At 44.5% G+C, this 19,163-nt stretch overlaps 1 protein-coding gene across 3 annotated transcripts in view; it reads right to left on the bottom strand.

Annotated features, from left to right (window-relative positions):
* Window positions 1-489: 489 nt before the first annotated feature.
* LOC139054432 (uncharacterized protein ZK1073.1) overlaps window positions 490-19,163 on the bottom strand; it is a 337,898-nt gene continuing 319,224 nt past the window's right edge. For all 3 annotated transcript variants that reach the window (XM_070531383.1, XM_070531381.1, XM_070531380.1), the window contains 2 exons: window positions 7,199-7,250; window positions 490-1,461 (listed from right to left, as the gene is read on the bottom strand). In XM_070531383.1, coding sequence (XP_070387484.1) covers window positions 1,304-1,461; window positions 7,199-7,250 — 210 coding nt within the window. In that variant the 3' untranslated portion in view covers window positions 490-1,303. The remainder of the gene's footprint in view (window positions 1,462-7,198; window positions 7,251-19,163) is intronic.

The raw sequence follows: 19,163 nt of genomic DNA on the forward strand, positions 1-19,163 counted from the left end.
AAAAAGGGGTCGTTGCTCTGTCAAGCTTTTGAAAGACAGCTTTTACTTCGGTCCCCTTGTATCATAATGTATGATGTGATAGTCAAATAAACTTCTTATTAACTTTACTTCGTCTGACGCTTTGAAAATGAATATATCAAAACTGGTGCAGTCAAAGGAATACGTTCCAAGTGGACACGCCTTGCAAGCTCAGCGGCTATAACTCGTAGATGTAATATGTGCTATAAAGTCACGAAATAGGATAATTATGCTAATTATTTAATTAGGAATTAAGATCTCACGTAGAAATTATGCCCTCCGCATCGAGTAATTCATCAACTGTTAGACTTGTGCTATCTGCCGCAGCAATTAAAAAAAAATTTGACCTTCGGAAAAAAAAAACGAAAAAAAAGACACCTTGTATTCGTGGACGTGAAGATGGAGGAAAAAGCGCAAGAGTTACACAGCTGTCGCCGCCCCTCCCCCGCCATGAAGGAAACACGAGTCCAATTTATTCCAACTTGTATACTTTTTATTGTTTGACTGCAACTTGCACTAATAATACAGATAATACCTTGTACTGCAGCAATAACTACAGGGTCTGTTCATAAAAGCGCTGGAGGAGATGATGTTGCCAGTCGTAGTAGGCTTAACTAGATAATTACAAGAAAAGTGTAGCCACTTGTTTCTACCACGTCTTTACGCTTACCTGTGAAGCATGAATGCAGCCAAACACTGATTATAAAGGACAGAGCGCGCACAGAAAGAATGCCACCAACAAGTGTTTGCATGTATAGTGCGCATGCGCGGGAGAATCTACCTTGCGACAGCCGCCGTACGGGTACAGTGGATTCCTAGACTGGTGATACAACACGCGCCTCGTGTATGACGGCTACAGAGTGGGGAGGGGTAAGCATCTACACACAGATAGGAGCCATTCTTTCTTCCCCTCTCGTGTAAGACGACAGCTTGCCTCCACGAAGTGGCCGAGCTCGAGACAGCCTTGGCACTGAGTGCAACACGGAGAAAGGAAAGCGCGCTGGCGGGCGGGGAACATCGATGGACACACACAAGCATGCAGGCCTACAAAGGGTGTCGTCCCGTCCATTTACCGCAGGGCTGCTCAACGGTCTCCGATTGCCCACCGCTACCTGACGGGACTCGTAGTAAACTGTTGTCGGGCTTTCCGGGTCGTTTAATGGCGCACTTTGGCACGCTTGCCGCCCACAGAGAATGGAATTAAGCACTGCCGAAGGAAGCACCCGAAAGAAAGGTCAAATGAATGTCCTCCGCGCTCTCGGTCAGCAGTGCTTCGGCGGCGCCCTTATTTCTGTACAGCAGTGAGCGAGGTCCTTCTCGTCCGAGGTATGTCGTAGTCCTCCATCGAGAGGGTGTGTCGCCGGCCCACGGCGCCCAGCATTTTGTGGTCGCCTCCGGAAAAGGTTCTCTGTCTTTCCACACCAGGCAAGGTGATAGAGGTCACTGCAAGGTCGGCAACATCCTTATATAGGAGGACCAATGCAAGCACTTTTTCAACAGTATTTCAAGTGCATTTGTTAAACAGATTCATTTGCAGGCACTGACCAAGCTTGGCTTCATCGGTGTTGGTTGTAGGCGTTAACTGTAAGCACCAATCCCCTAAACAAGTTCTCCTCGCTTAATTATTGGAGTCAACGTGAAAAATAATATGCATATCTCACAAACTGCGAGAATGAGTCTTACACTAAGCATTTTGCAGGTCGCAGGCTGTCTAGCGCTGTTTCGGGTTTTGCGATGTGTTAGATGGCGCAACGCCGAGTGGGAAAACGTGTGACGACAGCGGCATGGCGACCTATTTACAGTCAACAATGAAACAACCCTGACGACCTGGAAAGAATACGAAGGTAGGGCATTCGGCTGAAGGCGATACGTCGTGCAGCACATGAAAGCGCTAGCTGCAACCACTTTCGCGGCGGCTGGAACGAGGCCCGAGGGTGCTCACTTGAACGTGAGCGAGTGTTTCCGGTGCATGCGTCTAATTGCATCGAGCTGTGGCTCTGGACGCTGCTTGCAGCATCAGTTTTTTTTATTCACGAGGCCCACGCAAAGTGCTTGAGCAAAGAATGACGGGTGCCATACAACGGACATTCTCCCTCCTGCAGCGGGGGGAGGGCACTGCGCAAATCGTCCACTGCCACAGGCGCTCCACCACGCTTAAGCTGTGTTTCAGCAAAGCTATCGAGCACTATAACCAGTGGACATCAAATCACTTTTTCTCGCCAACCACTTTGGTGCGGGTGTAATGATTAACGATATAACGAACACAAGTAATCCTGCATTCCAGGTCGCATACAATCGCAGACATGGATCTAGCTAGTGGATTCTCACAATATTTCTATAGGTATTCCTAGTCACCAACTACTTTTAGGATCTATGGAAACGGCGGTCAAAGTGCGACGCGTGCAGTGCGCGTTTCATGGATGGAAGCGGGCCCGTCGCCATGTTTTGGTCTCCCGAAGGACAACGGGTGCGAGAGAAACATGCGGCCCCCGGACGTTGCAGCGACACAGGCGCCGTGTGCTCTCTATTGGCAGCCTGGCGACAAATGGCCACAAAGAGCTATTGGAGCCAAGTACTTTGCCCATCTTTTCTCTCTTTATTACTACCTCTACATTGCACCGACGCCTGTAACAATCCCGAATGAATCCATCTCTTTCCTGTTATTTCCGTCCCACTCTAAACGTCTCTCGCTAATCTCGACCACGGAGGTTTAAAAAAATTGCGAGTAGAGATGACGCCGTCAAGGTGAAGCCCGCTCTCTTACTAGGGACATCGATTAACGCTAGCATGTGGCGGAGAACAGAAAGTGTTCTCACTTTTGTTGGCTTTCACGCGGCCAATTTTGCCGTACACATCCTTTTCTATGTGTCTGTCTGTGTCACTGGTTCAGGATGAAATTTGAATGTCTTGCCGAATTGTACGAAAGATCATGATATCAATACTCAGCTGTAGCTACACATTTTAGGCCGAAACAACAAGCTTTTATTTCCCAGTTAAGCTACAACTTATATAACCAAAGCAAGAACAGTTCAAGTGGTACTCTTCTCAATCTAGTTTAGCCTGATTTCAAAGATAAAGTAGGCGCAAGCGCTGGTCATAATCAGTGGGAGCTGCCACTCCAGGATTTTTTATGCGTTAGCATTAGAAATGTCAAAGTGTGCGAAGCCGGTCACGTGGTGTAGAGCGCAACTGACGGCTCCTGAGCACCATGAGTTGCACTTCGGTCCTCGAAGACCTGTGTCGAGGGAGCCCCTTGTAGTGTGGCGAACGCGGCTTAAACCATGGATGCGGGAGCTCAAAGAGGTGCGACGTAATGCTAACATATTTTTCTCGCATTTAGCGCTAATTCGCCACAGATTTTTAAAAACCTGCTTGATCTTGATCACACGCCAGTTAATGATTCTATCAGTTTTTGAATCCCAGCACTTCTAGAAGGTGGAAGCCCCCTACGGTTTTTGTTGGGTGGATATCGTGGTATTCCACATTCCTTGACTATGCGCATGAATTGTGTTGAATTGCTACCACGCCATTACGCGCGCCTTCATTGAATATCGTAATTCCTTATTTTTCTGTGCTCAAAGTGAAACCTATGTCACTTCCTTGGCACACGTATTCGAAATCCCACGTACTGCCTGCTAGTAGGAGACTCTGAAACCCACGACCCGCTACGGATGTGAGACAAAGCCACTGCTTTCCAGTCATTTTCTGTCGTTATCGTAAGGTGGGTAATTCCATGCGAAACTTCCCAGACACCAAAAGTGACCATAATTGATTTTCTTGAAAAACATTGGACTAGATGGCTATTGTGTTAATAAGGTTTCACCAAAGTAGTTTTGTTGCAAAAATGTTTTGATCACGTGAGCAGTCCTTGAAATTTCCACAAAGAAGCCAAAGTTAATTGGAGGTACATATTTTTTAATCAGGTCTCAAACTAGGTTCAATAATAAGGTTTATTTTAGAGCATTGTATTAGCATTCTTCTTTCATATGACGTCATAATTCAATGCATTTTAGAATTTTCCTTGTTTATTTCGCTCAGTAAAAAGCAATAAAGGTTGCGTTTTCAGAAATATTTTCCATAAACTGCGTTATTTTTTAGCTACCATAATGTTTCTCCATTTTTGCCTTTTGCTATAGTATATGCCAAAAATATTTTGGAATTGATCATAAATATATTTTTGGAGAAAAATACCTGCAATTTTGACTAGAAATGAATTTTTTGTGATATTCAAGCCAAATTTAAGCATTAAGGCCCTCCAGATAAGAATGTCAGATAGCTCCACATCCGCACCGACCTCTTAGCTTGCGATTTAGAAGTTTTTATTAGAGCACATTTTGTCTGAAGCGAGAAAACAGTTTTAGAAGTCAACAACCAATATCACCAGTAGGCTCACTGCATATGTGCAGTAGCTCTCCTCATCGTGTGCTTGTCATCATCTGCGCTTGGTCGTCTGCTCTTCTCCTCGTCTGCCGCACAGCAGACGGTGGCTAGTATACGGGGTGATCATTTTTCAGTTTTATGGGATTTTTAAAAATCGCCTGTTACGATACCACAATTCTAGTCCTTGAGCTGGGTTCTTCAGAGAGGCGGACATTACTTGCACCAAAAATCGAAACACATATTAAACGAAATAACTAACGTTCACTAATTAATTCAATAATTAGTTATTGTCCGGCACATATTGAAATTTATTAATTGTAGGCAGTGAGATCGCCACACGTATTTAGAACGAATATCATTATCATTATCATTCTTGCCTGTATAGATAAAGCTCCTCCTGCTTTCATGCCACCCAATATGAATTTTCTTTCTTTTAATCACTTGCTTAGTGGTACTAATCAGCCGTGCCTTGCTCTCTGGACCCAGCTGTATTGGTATTTCATCAGGTACCGTTGATGTGCTATTAGAGTAATTTCCTTTCGCATTTTTTTCAGCTAAAGCTTTATACATTAGGCTCTTGCTATTTGTTGCAATATTTGGTTGAGTGCGCAGTACGCGTTCTTTCTCGCCAAAGCTATCACTAATTACGTCTCTTGTGTACTACAGCGCGTAGTCTACTTCGAAGATGTTACCCTGACATAGTTTCAGAATCAACTTGGTGCGCCTTTCTCTTTTACGAGAATGTCATGCACCCAACGCTTACTCATACGTGTTTTTTTTTCCCGCACTAGTCGACTCGCAGCCCCTTTCTTATCCCGGTAGTTCCTCCATCTCACAACACCTCCTATTCGTGTAATCTCAACTTTCTGGCTTCTCTGTGATCCCTAGACGCCTGCTTACGCTCCTCTATAGCTTGCCTTATTTGATTGTTCCAACACTACGCGGTTTTGCCTTTCCACTCCTAGAATTTTGCAACCGTGTTGGTCTGATCTCCTGCTACATGCCGTCTGCTAGTTATATTCCCGCAATACTGTAGGATGCGCCTCCATTTTCTTTTCATGCATCTTGTTATTTCTAGTATTTGTTTTTATTATTATTTGAGCATTCTGCAGCTTTTGCTTTCTTTCGTGTCTCCTCGCAAAAAGAAAGCCTCCTTGCATCGCTCAAACTTGATTTCTCAAAAATCTGTTCACATGAAAAAAGAATTTATCGCTGCAAGACACCGCGTGCTTGTGCGAAGACCGTATCAGATCAAAATTTGGACGCCAGTAAATGGAATAATTTTTACTGACAAAGCTTTATAGTTAGCGCCGCACATTAGATTACTAATTAAAAGATCCCTAATTTGATTCTAACCAATGACTTCTGGGGACATGTTATATTTGCAAAATTGAAGTAAGGCAGTACACAAAGCACAGCCACAAACGAAAGTTCTGCACCTTGAAAAACGTGTTGTTCGGCTAGCTCGCACATGACGACCACAAACGGCCGTCAGAGATGGACAAGACGGACATTTACGGCAAGACAGAAATTAGATCTCTGCACAACAACACAAAGCTTGTTAGACGAGGCTCAAGCCAGTTGCCTAAGGACATACCGGGGCAAACATCCCCAACAAGACGAAGCATGCATCTGCTGCAGCAGAAATCCGGAGACACACATCCCAGTGAAATGAGAAGGTCTTTACCCAGCGAGACCCGTAGGTAACGTACACCATACAGAATCGCTTATGGGTTTAAAGTGGACGGAAGCATCAGCAGTCGAGATAAGCAAACGACGTTTAGAGTGAAAAAAAAAGCAGGGAAGAAGTTGATGCAACCGGACCCGTTAAAGGCACCAGGTACAAGGTAGATGAGAACAAAGAATAAGGAGATGTATACAAAATGCTAGAATAAAAGGCATGTAACTCAAGCAGGCTCGGTGACTGTCACCGTTGAAAGGGGATGTCAATAAATCATCATCGTCAGAGGATCGCAAGACCTCGTAAAGAAAGTAAATCTGCAGTGAAATGCATTGCGGTTCCTGCTGCTCCTGCACTGTGCAAAAATACACAGCGGAAATCTGGTAACTAGAACTCCAGGGCATTTCCCGGCACACTTACAGTGCGTAAGCTGGTGCTGCGCACGAAGTGAACGGTAGTCTACTTCAATTGTGCACTTAAAACATCTAAAGTAAATATTTAAACGTAATCAATTTTTGTTCATTAATTATCGTATTGACATTATCACACAAATGCTACGCAGCTTGGTCGCACATGCTTATGTCGCATTATCAGAGAAAAACGTGGTAAGTACACAGTGATAAGAGTTGGGTTTCATATATTTTTATGAAGGCCAAGAGAAGTGACACAGACAATGCTCGTGTATTACTGTGCCACGGCTGTTGATGCCTACACTTTCTTGGGTCGCACGTGTAACCCGAAAGCATGACCACGTGTAGCGGCAGGCGTGGAACACTTAGCGGCCGTACCTGAGGGCAGCTCTACTAAACCAAGGGATCGTTTGTCGCCACCCCAGCTTTGAAACCACGTTTCTCTGGCGGTGTTTGGTGCGAGCTGCTTCTCCCGCAGAGAGAGACGACAGCTTAGAAAGACCGAACGTTGCAGACCGATCGGGGTTTGAACGGTATGACTGATTATAATCCTTGGCTGCAATCGCATACAAAAGTGGGTTGCTGGAACCTCCAATTAGATCCGCAACCACGTGTACAGCGAGGTGGCCATGCGTCAACAAATCAACTCTGTGGCTGAGTGCATGCCACGTGACATAATTACGAAAGAGTACAAGAAGAAGGCACTTACGGAATCCCAATCCTTTGACAAACAACAAAAGGCTTTGGGCGAGTTTCTCAGGCTGAAATTGAAAGTGACAACACAATGAGAGGTCACTGGGTGAAATGCTACATACCGTAGTCACCGCATATGTGCACAAGTCAACTTCTATTCCGAATGAAAATACAGGTTCGTGAATATTGTTACTAAAGTTTCTTACATTTTTATTTTGTTAAATCCGATAATTGTTTTTACCCCGTTTCCAGCGACGTTATCCTCTAGGGGATTAAATAGGGAAGACGTCAGGGGAACAGGCCGAATGGGTGCTGTTACAACAGCGTCTTTTCTTGGGCATCTCGCTGGGAACCTCGGCCTTCGATGAAAAAGCGCGGCGGGTGTGCTTTCGCTGCTTCGCTACCGTGTTTCACCCACGCGTGTAAAGTGCATCGAAAGGAAGTTTCACTGCATAGGAACACTCCTAACAAAGAAATCGCTTCTCGCGAACGTGAAAAATATACCTGTCATCTCTCTTGCGCAATGCTTGAAAATTCCGTCATTTTGATGAAAGCTTGGCGGCGCTTCTGTCTCCATTTGCTAGAAATTGTTGGCGACGATTTCAAGTTCCTAAAGGTGCTGAAACACTTCGACGTGCTTACTCATGTCGCACTTTGTCATCATGTTAAGGAAGAAAGGCTCTGGTGCAGCGAAATGAAGTGCTTGCCATAACATCGAGCAATACGCATTCAGGCGACACAAATGGCAGAGTGACACCCTCCCTTTGCTGCGTAGAGCCTCTCGTGTAGCAGTTTGGTATAACGGGCAAAACACGCCCCAGCTTCTGTCGTCGTGCGTTTGCTACACAATACCAAGAGTCTTCTATCGCAAACAATAGCCTTTATTTTGATGTATACAGGGCCTTCAAGCTATTTCCGCTGTAACTTAAGAGCAAGCTTAAGATACAACTCCGATGCTGCCTATTCAAATACATGTGAAACGCAGACACACTTCTCTGAGATAACCACTGGGCCGACATTAATGACATCTTTGCATTTAAAGGAGAAAGTTAAATTCTAGTGACTGTTGGAAGCAGAATATCACTTCAGAGCCTGAATTTTTTTAAATAGAATTTTCAAAATTAGGTAAGTTCGAAAAATATAGAAGCACGAAGTTCACAAATTCATAACACTGCTCCTACAACAGATGTCGCTGTTCTGTAGACTGGATCCATTAGTGCATCCAAAGCGAACAGATTTTATATGTCAATTTATATCTTACGTGAATTGGTTAATTGTTTACAAGCATTTTCCGAAAGTTCTACTGAGAAGTTAGTGGTCTAGTTGAGAGCCATGTATAATATATCAATTTTGTCCGCTTTAGATGTGTTATTGGTGCAATTTTCAGAACTGTGATATACTTTTCGATTGCTGAGTCACAGAGTTCTCACTCGATAGTTTCGTCTTCTGAAAATTTGCGATTTTTGTCACTTTTATCCAGTAAATTGGCGACCTAAATCGAAAGTTTGCAAGCAACAGCCATTAGATTTCAATTTCTTTTTTTTAAGAACAACAAACGTGATGAAATTTGGTGCAGTGGTTGCCGAGAAAAACGATTTCTCCTTTCCCGTGTATTTAGATAGGAGGCCCGAAGCTAAAGCTTCCTCTGAAGAGGAAGTTTGAGCTCGAGCCCAACTCCGACACAGCAGCCTATTGAAATACATTTAAAACGCATAAATGCTTTTCTAACGTAAAACCTCGGCTGATTTTCATAACATTTGTTTGATTGCAGAAATAAAGTTACATTTTAATGAGCACAGCGAGCGGAATATTGATTTAGGACCTGCATTTTTCTTCGAAAATTGCCAAAGGTTGGTAACTTTGAAAAATGTAGAAGCACGAAATTTACAAATCCGTAACTGTGCACCAAGAATAGATATCGCCGTTTGCAAACTGCATCCGTTAGAACAAACTTGACGTATTAATTTATATTTTACCTAAATTTGTCGCAGTGTTTACAAGGGTTTTGCAAGTGTTCTACTCCTATGATAGCGGTGTATTTACGATGTATAATGCATGAAATCTGACTGCTTTTTTCGAGGTATTATTATATTCCACTGATAAAATTGTGATATCATTTTTATTGCTTAGTTACAGAACTGTTAACTCGATAGTTTAGATGTTGGCGAATGTGCGATTTTCAACCATTTTAATAAATAATCGACTAGCGAAGTAAAAAACCTGCTGGTAATAATCACCAGATTAACCTTTTTCTTGGAATGCAATAAAACTCGTGAGTGTTGACGCAGTCGTTGTCGAGAAGATACTTCTTTCCCACGTAGCCCCCGAGCTAAAGTTTGCTCTTTACTTATTGCCGTAAGGTATACATATGAATTTCTCTACATAGCTTTATTTTACTGCTTCTCAAATATTGCCGGCGACCTGTAAATGTACTATGTAAACTAGATATACTTTGCACGCTGTACAAGACTGTGCACGCCCTATCGAACATCTTTGAATTTCTATATTTGGACACAGAAGTAAAACACGGAAAAAATATTACCCCTCGTAATATGGCTGCCAAAGGCAGCATCAAATATTGAATTAATATATGATCTGTAGATGGCCATGCACGCAACTAAACCCATGAACTCTGCATTGCCAACAGCAGGATAATGAATCTCCAGTTGGCAATACTGCTTTGCATTTTCATTTGTTTCATTCACACATCACGACGGGGCCATGCGACCATCTTTCGACAACGTGTTGGGTTATTTAATACATTCCGTATATTAACGCGAATGCGATCTCTCTCATTTGCCAAGCGTGTTCGGCATAATTTAGGGGGCTATCGGGTTTGAACGTAATGCGGAGCCGCTTCAAAACTTTCTTTCAAACTTTATTTCGCATTTTCCTTTGCACAGAAAAAGAAAATGCAAGGGCAGGAACAAAAAGCTGCACAATCGCAGCTTGACGAGGTTCCTGTCCCCTGTCTTTGACAAACAGTTGCAGAATATTCACAAAGAAAATCAGTTACATATGTGCAAAAACAATTTCATATTATGCAGATATTGATATTCACAGCAGAACATTTATAACATCTGTATACATATATTCACATGCGCATCTACACCAACCCAGCATCTATACATATTTGCATCTGTACATGTAGGCATACATCTGTATACAGAAAAAGTGGAAGAAAAAAAGAGATCATGCACAAATGACAAGGAACACCTGAACAAAAACGCTTTAAAATACCATAAATTCAACTTAATCTAACAGCAATGTTCAGCGGAACAAAAAAAAATGCGGAACGATGGAAAAGCGAGGTTTGGAACATGCTAAAAAATAAAATGAATAATAATAAAAAAAATATATAAATGGCAAATGTTGTAAGATTTGACCATTATTAATTAAATTAAATTTCAGTGCCCTTCTGTTAATAGCATTTAGTTCGGTATGGGAAGCCTGTATCACATTTAGTATTCTCGGCACCTGGTACTGCAATCGCCTGAAACCATAATTTGTTCTTGTGAAAGGTAACGCCCACTGGCTCTGTTTTCGGAAATCATATAACGCTTCCCTTGATTTGACTAAGTTGCACAAGTTTGTGAAAACGTTGTTGTTACAGCGAAAATATGTTTTAATTTTTAAGACTAGGTTATAATCATAGAAAATTCAATAGGGAGCACATTTAGAGCACGAAATATCTCGCATGTATGTGCATCAAACGGTGCGTTAACAACATGTCGGACAGTTTTCTTTTGTAATGTTTTTAAGCTTCGTATGTTTGCTTGCGATGTCGTACCCCACACTAAATTGCAATAGCTAACATGTAAAAGGAAGAGACTGTTATATAACATTAGTTTTACCTTAGAGGGCAGTATGTGTCGTAATCGACAGATTATTCCACATGCTTTCGCCAAAGTGGACATAATACGCTCAACGTGTGCATCCCAAGCTAACTGTTTGTGAAAAATTACACCTAACGTTTTGACAGTACCAACTATTTCTATCCTTTCTGTGCCGAGGTAAAGAACAGTATTGCAGTTTACTTGTTGTTGTGGTGGCGTAAACAACACAGCCTTAGTTTTATTTGCATTAATTGCTAATGAGTTTAGATTGCTCCACTTTTGCAATAAGTTTAAAGTTTTATTTGCCATATTTGTAAGTTGCACAATATCGAGTGACCTGAAAAAAAGGCTAGTATCATCCGCATAGACTAAGAACTGTGCATGTTGACTAATATTCGTTATGTCATTAATATAAATGTTAAATAAAATCGGTCCAAGTACACTTCCTTGTGGAACGCCTTGTGTTAATTCTCTTGCTGAAGAAATTTTTATCCTACTGCGACGCACTGCCTTCTGTGCTCAAGATATGATTTCAAAAGTTTAAGGGGAGTCCCGCGAAAGCCATAATGGTTTAATTTTGAAGATAGAGTATTATAGTTAACCGAATCGAAAGCCTTGGAAAAGTCAACGAATACACCTAGAGTTAACATTTTGTTCTCAAAGTTGTTTAAAATTATTTCTTTTTGCGACAGCAAGGTAAGCTCTGTAGACATTCCCTGCCGCAAACCGAACTGCATATCTGTTAGAATGCTATGTTTATCACAAAATGATCTAATTCTTGCGCAAATGATCTTTTCGAGACCCTTCGAAATTACAGGAAGTATAGATATTGGTCTATAATTTGTTAGCTCGTTTTTGTTTCCGGACTTAAATATAACAATCACTTTGGCATGTTGCATTTTCTCAGGGAAGACGCCGTTTAATAAGGAAATGTTAAAAATGTGAGTAAGCACATGATCGAGCACAAATTTAATGGGTTTAATTTGCAATCCATCTATATCGCGCGATGTGCTGTTTTTTAAGGACATAAAGGTCGTGTATACTTCTTCTGGTGCAGCAGGTTCAAAAAAGCTGTGTAAGCATTGGGAGTACCCAGAAAGGAAGTTGCATTTATGTTATGCGTGCTTGGGGTTAAAGACGTAAAGTGTTCGTTAAATTTGTTAGCTAATTCTTCAGCACTAATTGCTTTGTTATCAATTGTCAGCTCAAATTCCTGCTTATTATGCGATTCCGGCAGTAGAAGTTTATTTACTTCACGCCAAACGACATCACTTCTAGTTCCCGCTCTATTAAAAACGTTTTCAAAATGCCTGTTCTTGGCATTGCTCAAGAATTTATTTAAACTGTTTCTGTATTTTTTAAAGGAAGTGAAGTCCGCAGGATCCCGAGTCTTAAAAACTTTGCATACAAAGAATTTTTTTCTCGGATCATTCTGAGGCATTCATCAGTAAGCCACGGTTTCCTAATCTTTCTCGATTATTTAAGTTTTTTGTACGGGAAAGAAACTTCGTAAACTTTTAAAAGTGTATGGATAAATATATTATACGCTTCATTAGCGTCTGTGCAGTCAAGTACAGAGCTGAAATTAATTTTTTAAATTTCCGTTCTAAAAGTTTCTAGAGTTTTTTTATTAATTGCTTGAATCTGAAGTGGCTCAGAACGATGGTACTTCCAAAATGCGCGATTAACCTTATATATCATGTACACGGGCGAGTGATCTCCTATGTTTCCTTCAATTACACCAGACTGTACATAGCCTTCCGAGCTATTTGTGATGAACAAATCAAGCAAGCTTTCGGAATTGGTACAAATTCGTGTGGGTGCCGTAATTACGTTTCTGCAGCTGAAAGAATCAAGAATAATCTGCAATCTTCGAGACTTCGGCGTATTTACTAGAAGATTAATATTAAAATCCCCGCCAATGACAAGTTCCAGGTGATTTGTGCTGATGTAGCACAACAATCTTTCAAGAAACACAAAAAAATTGTCAATGTCGCCGCTAGGGGTACGATACACAACAGTGAAAACACACTTGTGTGATTCTAGACTTAACACTTCGTAATCTGTTGTCGATGTAGAGTAAGCTGGAAGCACGCTACATGAAATTTGATCAGATACCAGCTGTAATACACCCCCGCCACACCTATCAGAATGGTTCAAATAAAAGGTTTGGAAACCAGGCATTCGAAACACTTCTTCCCCTGATCTATACGATGTTTCCGTTATCATTACATTGTCAAATTGAAACGGGAAGTCACCGAGAAGCTTCTGTTCAAGCGTCTGTTGAATGAGGATGGTTGAAAGAAAATAGTCCACCAAGGCTGAACTACATCCCAATTTCTTCCATTGGTTTTTGTGCCATTGTGGCCGCCGTTCGGTTCTCGCTGTTATGACCGCCGCAGGATTTTTGATAAAATCAAGTTTCTTGACTGCTTAGAGGTCACAAAGTGGATGGGCCGCTCTGTGTTTCACTGCTTTGACCTCATTTTCTCCTGGATGGCGGTGCGACGTGAACAAGGGGACTTGTCTTTGTCTTTCACGGGTATCAGCATATGTAAATGTACGATGCTCACTGCCAAGACAATTTTTGTTCGTGTAACGAGCATTCTTATGAGTGGAAAAATACATCACCACTTTTTCTCGACCAATTTTTGCCTTTTGTTTTAGTTCAACACTTTGTTGTCCATTTACATACGCAAGCTGATTCACCTAAAATATTGCTACGGCATGAGCCGGGCGAGGAGAAGAGGAAGAAGGCGTGAGCTGGTGCAGCCTCAGGACGCCATCTTGACTTTACCATCAATCTCGTCCCTTGAACAAAGCCGGTTTAACATTAACCGCAACAGTTTTGGGGTGTGCGTGCTGAGTAATTCGACCAAGACGGCGGAGCTGCTGCAGCAAGTGCCACGCCGGAGCCGATGCCTCGCTCGACTGCCTCCAACACCACTTGAGATCCCGATGTCTCACAGCAGCGACCAACAGCCTTCTCTGGCTGCTCCATTGCGAACAACCGGCGCCTGAATGCATCAGATGGAGCCCCGCCCTTTCTCTGAAAAATTAGGCGAAGACGTGGAGGAATGGCTCACCCACTACAGGCGTGTGACCAAGTACAACGGCTGGAACTCCACGACTCAGCTCGACAATGTGGTTCTGTTCCTCACAGACACGGCGCTAGTGTGGTTCGAGAACCATGAAGATACGTTCACAACGTGGGACAGCTTCGTTACTCACCTCACAGAGTGCTTTGCGATTCCACCACGAAAAGGAAGCGGGCGGAGCAGACATTGCTTCAGCGCGCTCAAGTCCCAGGTGAGACCTGTACTACGTACATAGAGGCGATCCTGAAGCTTTGCAAGACTGTAAATCCTCGAATGTCCAGAAGAGGACAAGGTTGGACACCTTCTCAAAGGCATAGCCGAGGATGTTTACAATTATTTAATCGGGAAGGAGAGTCTCGCCTCTGTCGCCGACTTCATCAAGCATTGCCGCACATTTGAGGCCTTGAAGCTGCGCCGTATCACGCCAAAGTTTGGCAGGCTAGCAAATGTCACAACGGTGGCAAGCGTTGACGAAAACGATAACTACAGCTAAGGCAAATGGTCCGCGAAGAACTTGAACGACACACCAAAGGGGCGGATGTCGAACAGCTTGGTTGCGCTTCCAACCAACCACAAGAACAAGCATCTGCTGTGTCAGCATTGTCTGCCATGCCAGGCGTTGCAGACTGTCGAGTCCATCAGGTGCGACAGCACCGACGTACCTTTCCCGACGACATGACGCACGATCAACGAACTCGTCGAGCTACCACCACGAATCGAAATTCGGAAGTTCGCGTTTATTATTCGCAGCGTCCCAGGTTTGACTCCGAGGCATACAACGTCGGTCGCGCATCACCTGTATGTTACAGCTGTGGCGCCTCAGGACGCATTGCTCGTTTTTGTCGCTGGCGCCGACAGACAACAACATATGGCCCACCACCAACTTGGCCTAATTTTGGACGTGATAGTTATGACGATCGTTGGCCGATAGACCCTGCAAACACCACAAGCGCGCCACCTCGGAATACCTTCCGTCAGTATAGTAGATGGAGTGGCTCGCCAGCTTCAGACCGCAACCTGACGCCCCCAACCAGTCGCCAACGCCGTTCACCGTCACCACGGCGACGTGCTACGTCTCCACCGCCGTCGGGAAACTAGCCAGCGCGGCCGATGGAGGGTAAGGTCGCCGGACAGTCTGCGTCTCTGCGGAATACTCTTCTGCCTATTATGATGGTGAAGAACAAAGTGCGTGTGTTAATTGATAGTATCCCTGCAACAGCATTAGTGGATACTGGTGCTACCGTTTCCATCATGAGTGTGACTTTCAAAGAGAGGCTGGGTCGGAAAGTTATGTTCGCGTGGAATGGTGGTGTGACGTTTCGTGGTGTCAGTGGAGAGTGCCTAGTTCCCCTTGGTATTTGTGTTGCAAGTGTTTTATTCGGAGGAGAAGATCTTAAAACAGAATTTCTCGTACTACCGCGATGCACTCATGATGTGATTCTCGGGATTGACTTTCTTCAGGATTGTGGTGCATCCGTTAACTGTGGGACAGGCGAAATTACTTTGAATAGCGCGCTTCTCGCCACCCTTGCCGACACATCCTTACCAGTGAAAAAACTATTGTGTTGTTTCGAACGATCTGCTGCTACCGCCTTGGTCGCTGTCACGTATCCCTGTCAGTTTCGCTGCTGCCGACCTTTAATCGTTTGACGCGCAAGTCCAGCCACTTACGTCGAGCTGCGCAAAGAAAGATGTACTTGTACCACGCTCTGTCGTGAGAGTAGTGAATGGCGCCTCAAATTTGTGGGCTTTCAATTGTTCTTGCGTCCCTGCTGTTCTTCCACGTGATATGAAGCTCGCTGAATTTGACGAGATTATTTACAGCTCCATTACAGTTCTAAGCGAGGAGGAGCAGTCTCATACTAGCGATCCCCAACGAAGCATTTCTGAAGAGCAGATCCTACGAATGATAACAAGTCACTGCCCTCACATGAGCGCCGCGCTCTCGCACAAGTTTTGTGGGACATCTTTCTGTATTCGATTTCACACAAAGCGACAAGCAGGCTTCACTCCCGCGTTCTCGTGCTCGCCACAGAATTGACACCGGATCTGCGCACCCCATTCGACAAAAGCCTTACCGCGTTTTTTCAACAGAGAGGACAGTTATTGCTGAACAGGTGAAAGACATGCTGCGGAATAATGTTGTTCAAGAGTCTTCTAGTCCGTGGGCAGCACCAGTAATATTAGTAAAGAAGAAGGATGGATCGTGGCGGTTTTGCGTTGATTAGAGGAAACTGAATGCAGTCACAAAAAGGATGTGTATCCGCTTCCTAGAATTGATGATGTCATCGATTGTCTACATTCCGCTGCCTACTTTTCATCACTGGATTTGCGATCAGGGTATTGGCAGATACCCATGCATCCAGACAATAAGGAGAAAACGGCCTTCGTGACACCAGACGGTCTTTACGAATTTAACGTTATGCCGTTCGGTCTTTGTAACGCGCCAGCAACATTCCAACGATTCATGCATACTATCCTCCGAGGACTTAAATGGAAAATTTGTTTGTGCTACTTCGATGATGTAGTGATCTTTGGCAGCACATTAAGTGAACATAACAGCCGTCTCAATCTTGTTCTGGATTGTGTCAAACAAGCCGGCTTGATCCTAAATTCCAAGAAATGTCGTTTCGGAGAAACCGAGACGTTAGTACTTGGGCATCTGGTCGACAAAAACGGTGTGAGGCCAGATCCACGGAAAATTGAGGCAGTCAGCTCCTTCGAAGCACCGTAGTCAGTGCGGGAGTTGAGGAGTTTCTTGGGCCTGTGCTCGTACTTTCGTCGCTTCGTTCCAAGATTCGCCGACGTGGTGTACCTCCTTACATGTCTTCTCCAAAAAGCCGTCCCTTTCAACTGGACATCGGCTTGCGACGACGCGTTCCGCCAGCTAAAATTTCTGCTGACGTCAGGGCCCATATTGCGTCATTTAGATGCATCCGCACCTACGGAAGTGCACGCTGATGCCAGTGGCATCGGCATCGGTGCCGTACTTGTGCAACGTCATCAAGAAGCTGAAAACGTTGTGGCTTATGCTAGTCGCTCTTTGACTAAGGCGAAACGCAATTACACTGTGACCGAGCAAGAATGCTTGGCAGCTGTTTTCGATGTCCACACATTTCGACTCTATATCTATGGACGCCCGTTCGACACTATCATTACTGACCACCACGCGTTGTGCTGGTTGGTAAATCTCCGTGACCCGAGTGGACGACTGGCACGTTGGGCTCTTCGACTGCAGGAGTACGACTTCGTTATTTCCTTCAAGTCCGGGCGTCGCGACGCAGATGCGGACTGTCTCTCCCGCCTTCCTCTGACGACGACGGAGTGTGACGAAGACAATTTTGATGACTGTTTTGCCCCCATTTCTTCTACATTCCCACACTCGATGACTTTCAAAGCAGAGCAGGAAAATGATATTAGTTTGGAACCTCTATTTGTAGCCGCATCGCGTCCTGGAGCCATCGGTCGATTTTGTGTCCGTGACGGCCTGCTTTACAAGACCAATTATTCGGTTAAAGGCGCACGATTCCTACTGGTGGTGCCGCAGAGTCTGCGAACGGATGTACTGAGAGCCATGCACGACGATGTGACCTCTCTAGGATTCATAAGAACTTTGAACCGGACACAGGAGCGTTTTTACTGGCGCAGAATGCGGGACACAGTCAAGCACTACGTCGCCAGTTGCGAAAAATGTCAACGATACAAGCGCTCTACGACCGCTCCGCCAGGTCTTCTCCAACCTCTGCCGCCGCCTCCTCGCCTGCCATTTGAACAAATGGGTATCGATCTTCTGGGCCCATTTCCCCGATCATCTAACGACAACCGATGGGTGACCGTATGTGTCGACCATCTGACCCATTACGCGGAAACGTACCATCTTCAACAGCTGCATCCGTTGCAACGTTTTTGCTTCGATTTATTATTCTTCGGCGTGGTCCCCGCCCGTGTGATCATTAGCGATCGCGGTCGTCAGTTCGTTGCGGAGGCCGTAGAACTGCTTCGTCTCTGCAGTTCGCAGTTCCGTCAGAGGGCCCGCGACGTCGCGGAGAGTCACCATCTCCCTGTCCCGTCGTGGGCGGAGCGACCAACTTGACCGGGGAGCCTTCGGTTCCCCCCAATCAAGTTCCTCAGGACAATCCAATAAAGTTCTTGTCACTGTCACTGTCACTGTAGAACGTACGAACAGAACTCTAACTAACATGCTGGCTATGTACGTATCTTCCGATCACAAGGACTGGGATGACGTACTCCCCTTCATCACCTATGCTTATAATACTGCAAAGCATGAGACTACCGATTACAGTCCCTTTTATCTCCTTTACGCACGTTCACCGCTAAGCTGCATTGACACTATACTACCGTTTGACTTTCACAGCGAGTACTCTGTTGCCAAGACGCTTTGTCTTGCCGAAGAAGCCAGGCGTATCGCTCGTCTTCGTACTGTGGCATCGCAAGATCGATCGAAAGAGTGCTCAGCCGACACCCGTCTGTCTCGTACGCCAAAGGAGAGTTTGTGTGGTTGTGGACTCCGGAATGTAAACGTGGCTTATCCGAAAGCTTTTACCCCAGTGCACGGGCCATTCGTCAATGTAGATCGCTTGAGTGACTTGACCTACGTGGTGGCACGCTTGACGTCGGCTGGTCGTCGGTCTAGCCGGACCCAGTTAGTACATGTTGCCCGTCTTAAGCGGTTTCACCCTACGCTGTCCGAGTGATTTGGACTTGCCCAGCGGGCTTCGTCTGGCAACCGGGGATTGCTATGGCATGAGCCGGGCGAGGAGAAGAGGAAGACGACGTGAGCTGGTGCAGCCTCAGGACGCCATCTTGACTTTACCATCAATCTCGTCCCTTGAATAAAGCCGGTTTAACATTAACCGTAACAATATCATATCCGATTGGAGCGCGAAGGATATTAGTGGACGTTCCTGGCACAGGGGAAAACGTCAAAGTCATCTTTAAAGCTAGGGCGTATTTGAAATTATATACCATATTTGACAAGCAGCTGCGCTGCAACTCTATAACTATACGAAGATGATCGCAACAGAAG

The sequence above is a fragment of the Dermacentor albipictus genome, chromosome 1 (genome assembly GCF_038994185.2).
Source record: "Dermacentor albipictus isolate Rhodes 1998 colony chromosome 1, USDA_Dalb.pri_finalv2, whole genome shotgun sequence".
NCBI lineage: Eukaryota > Metazoa > Arthropoda > Arachnida > Ixodida > Ixodidae > Dermacentor > Dermacentor albipictus.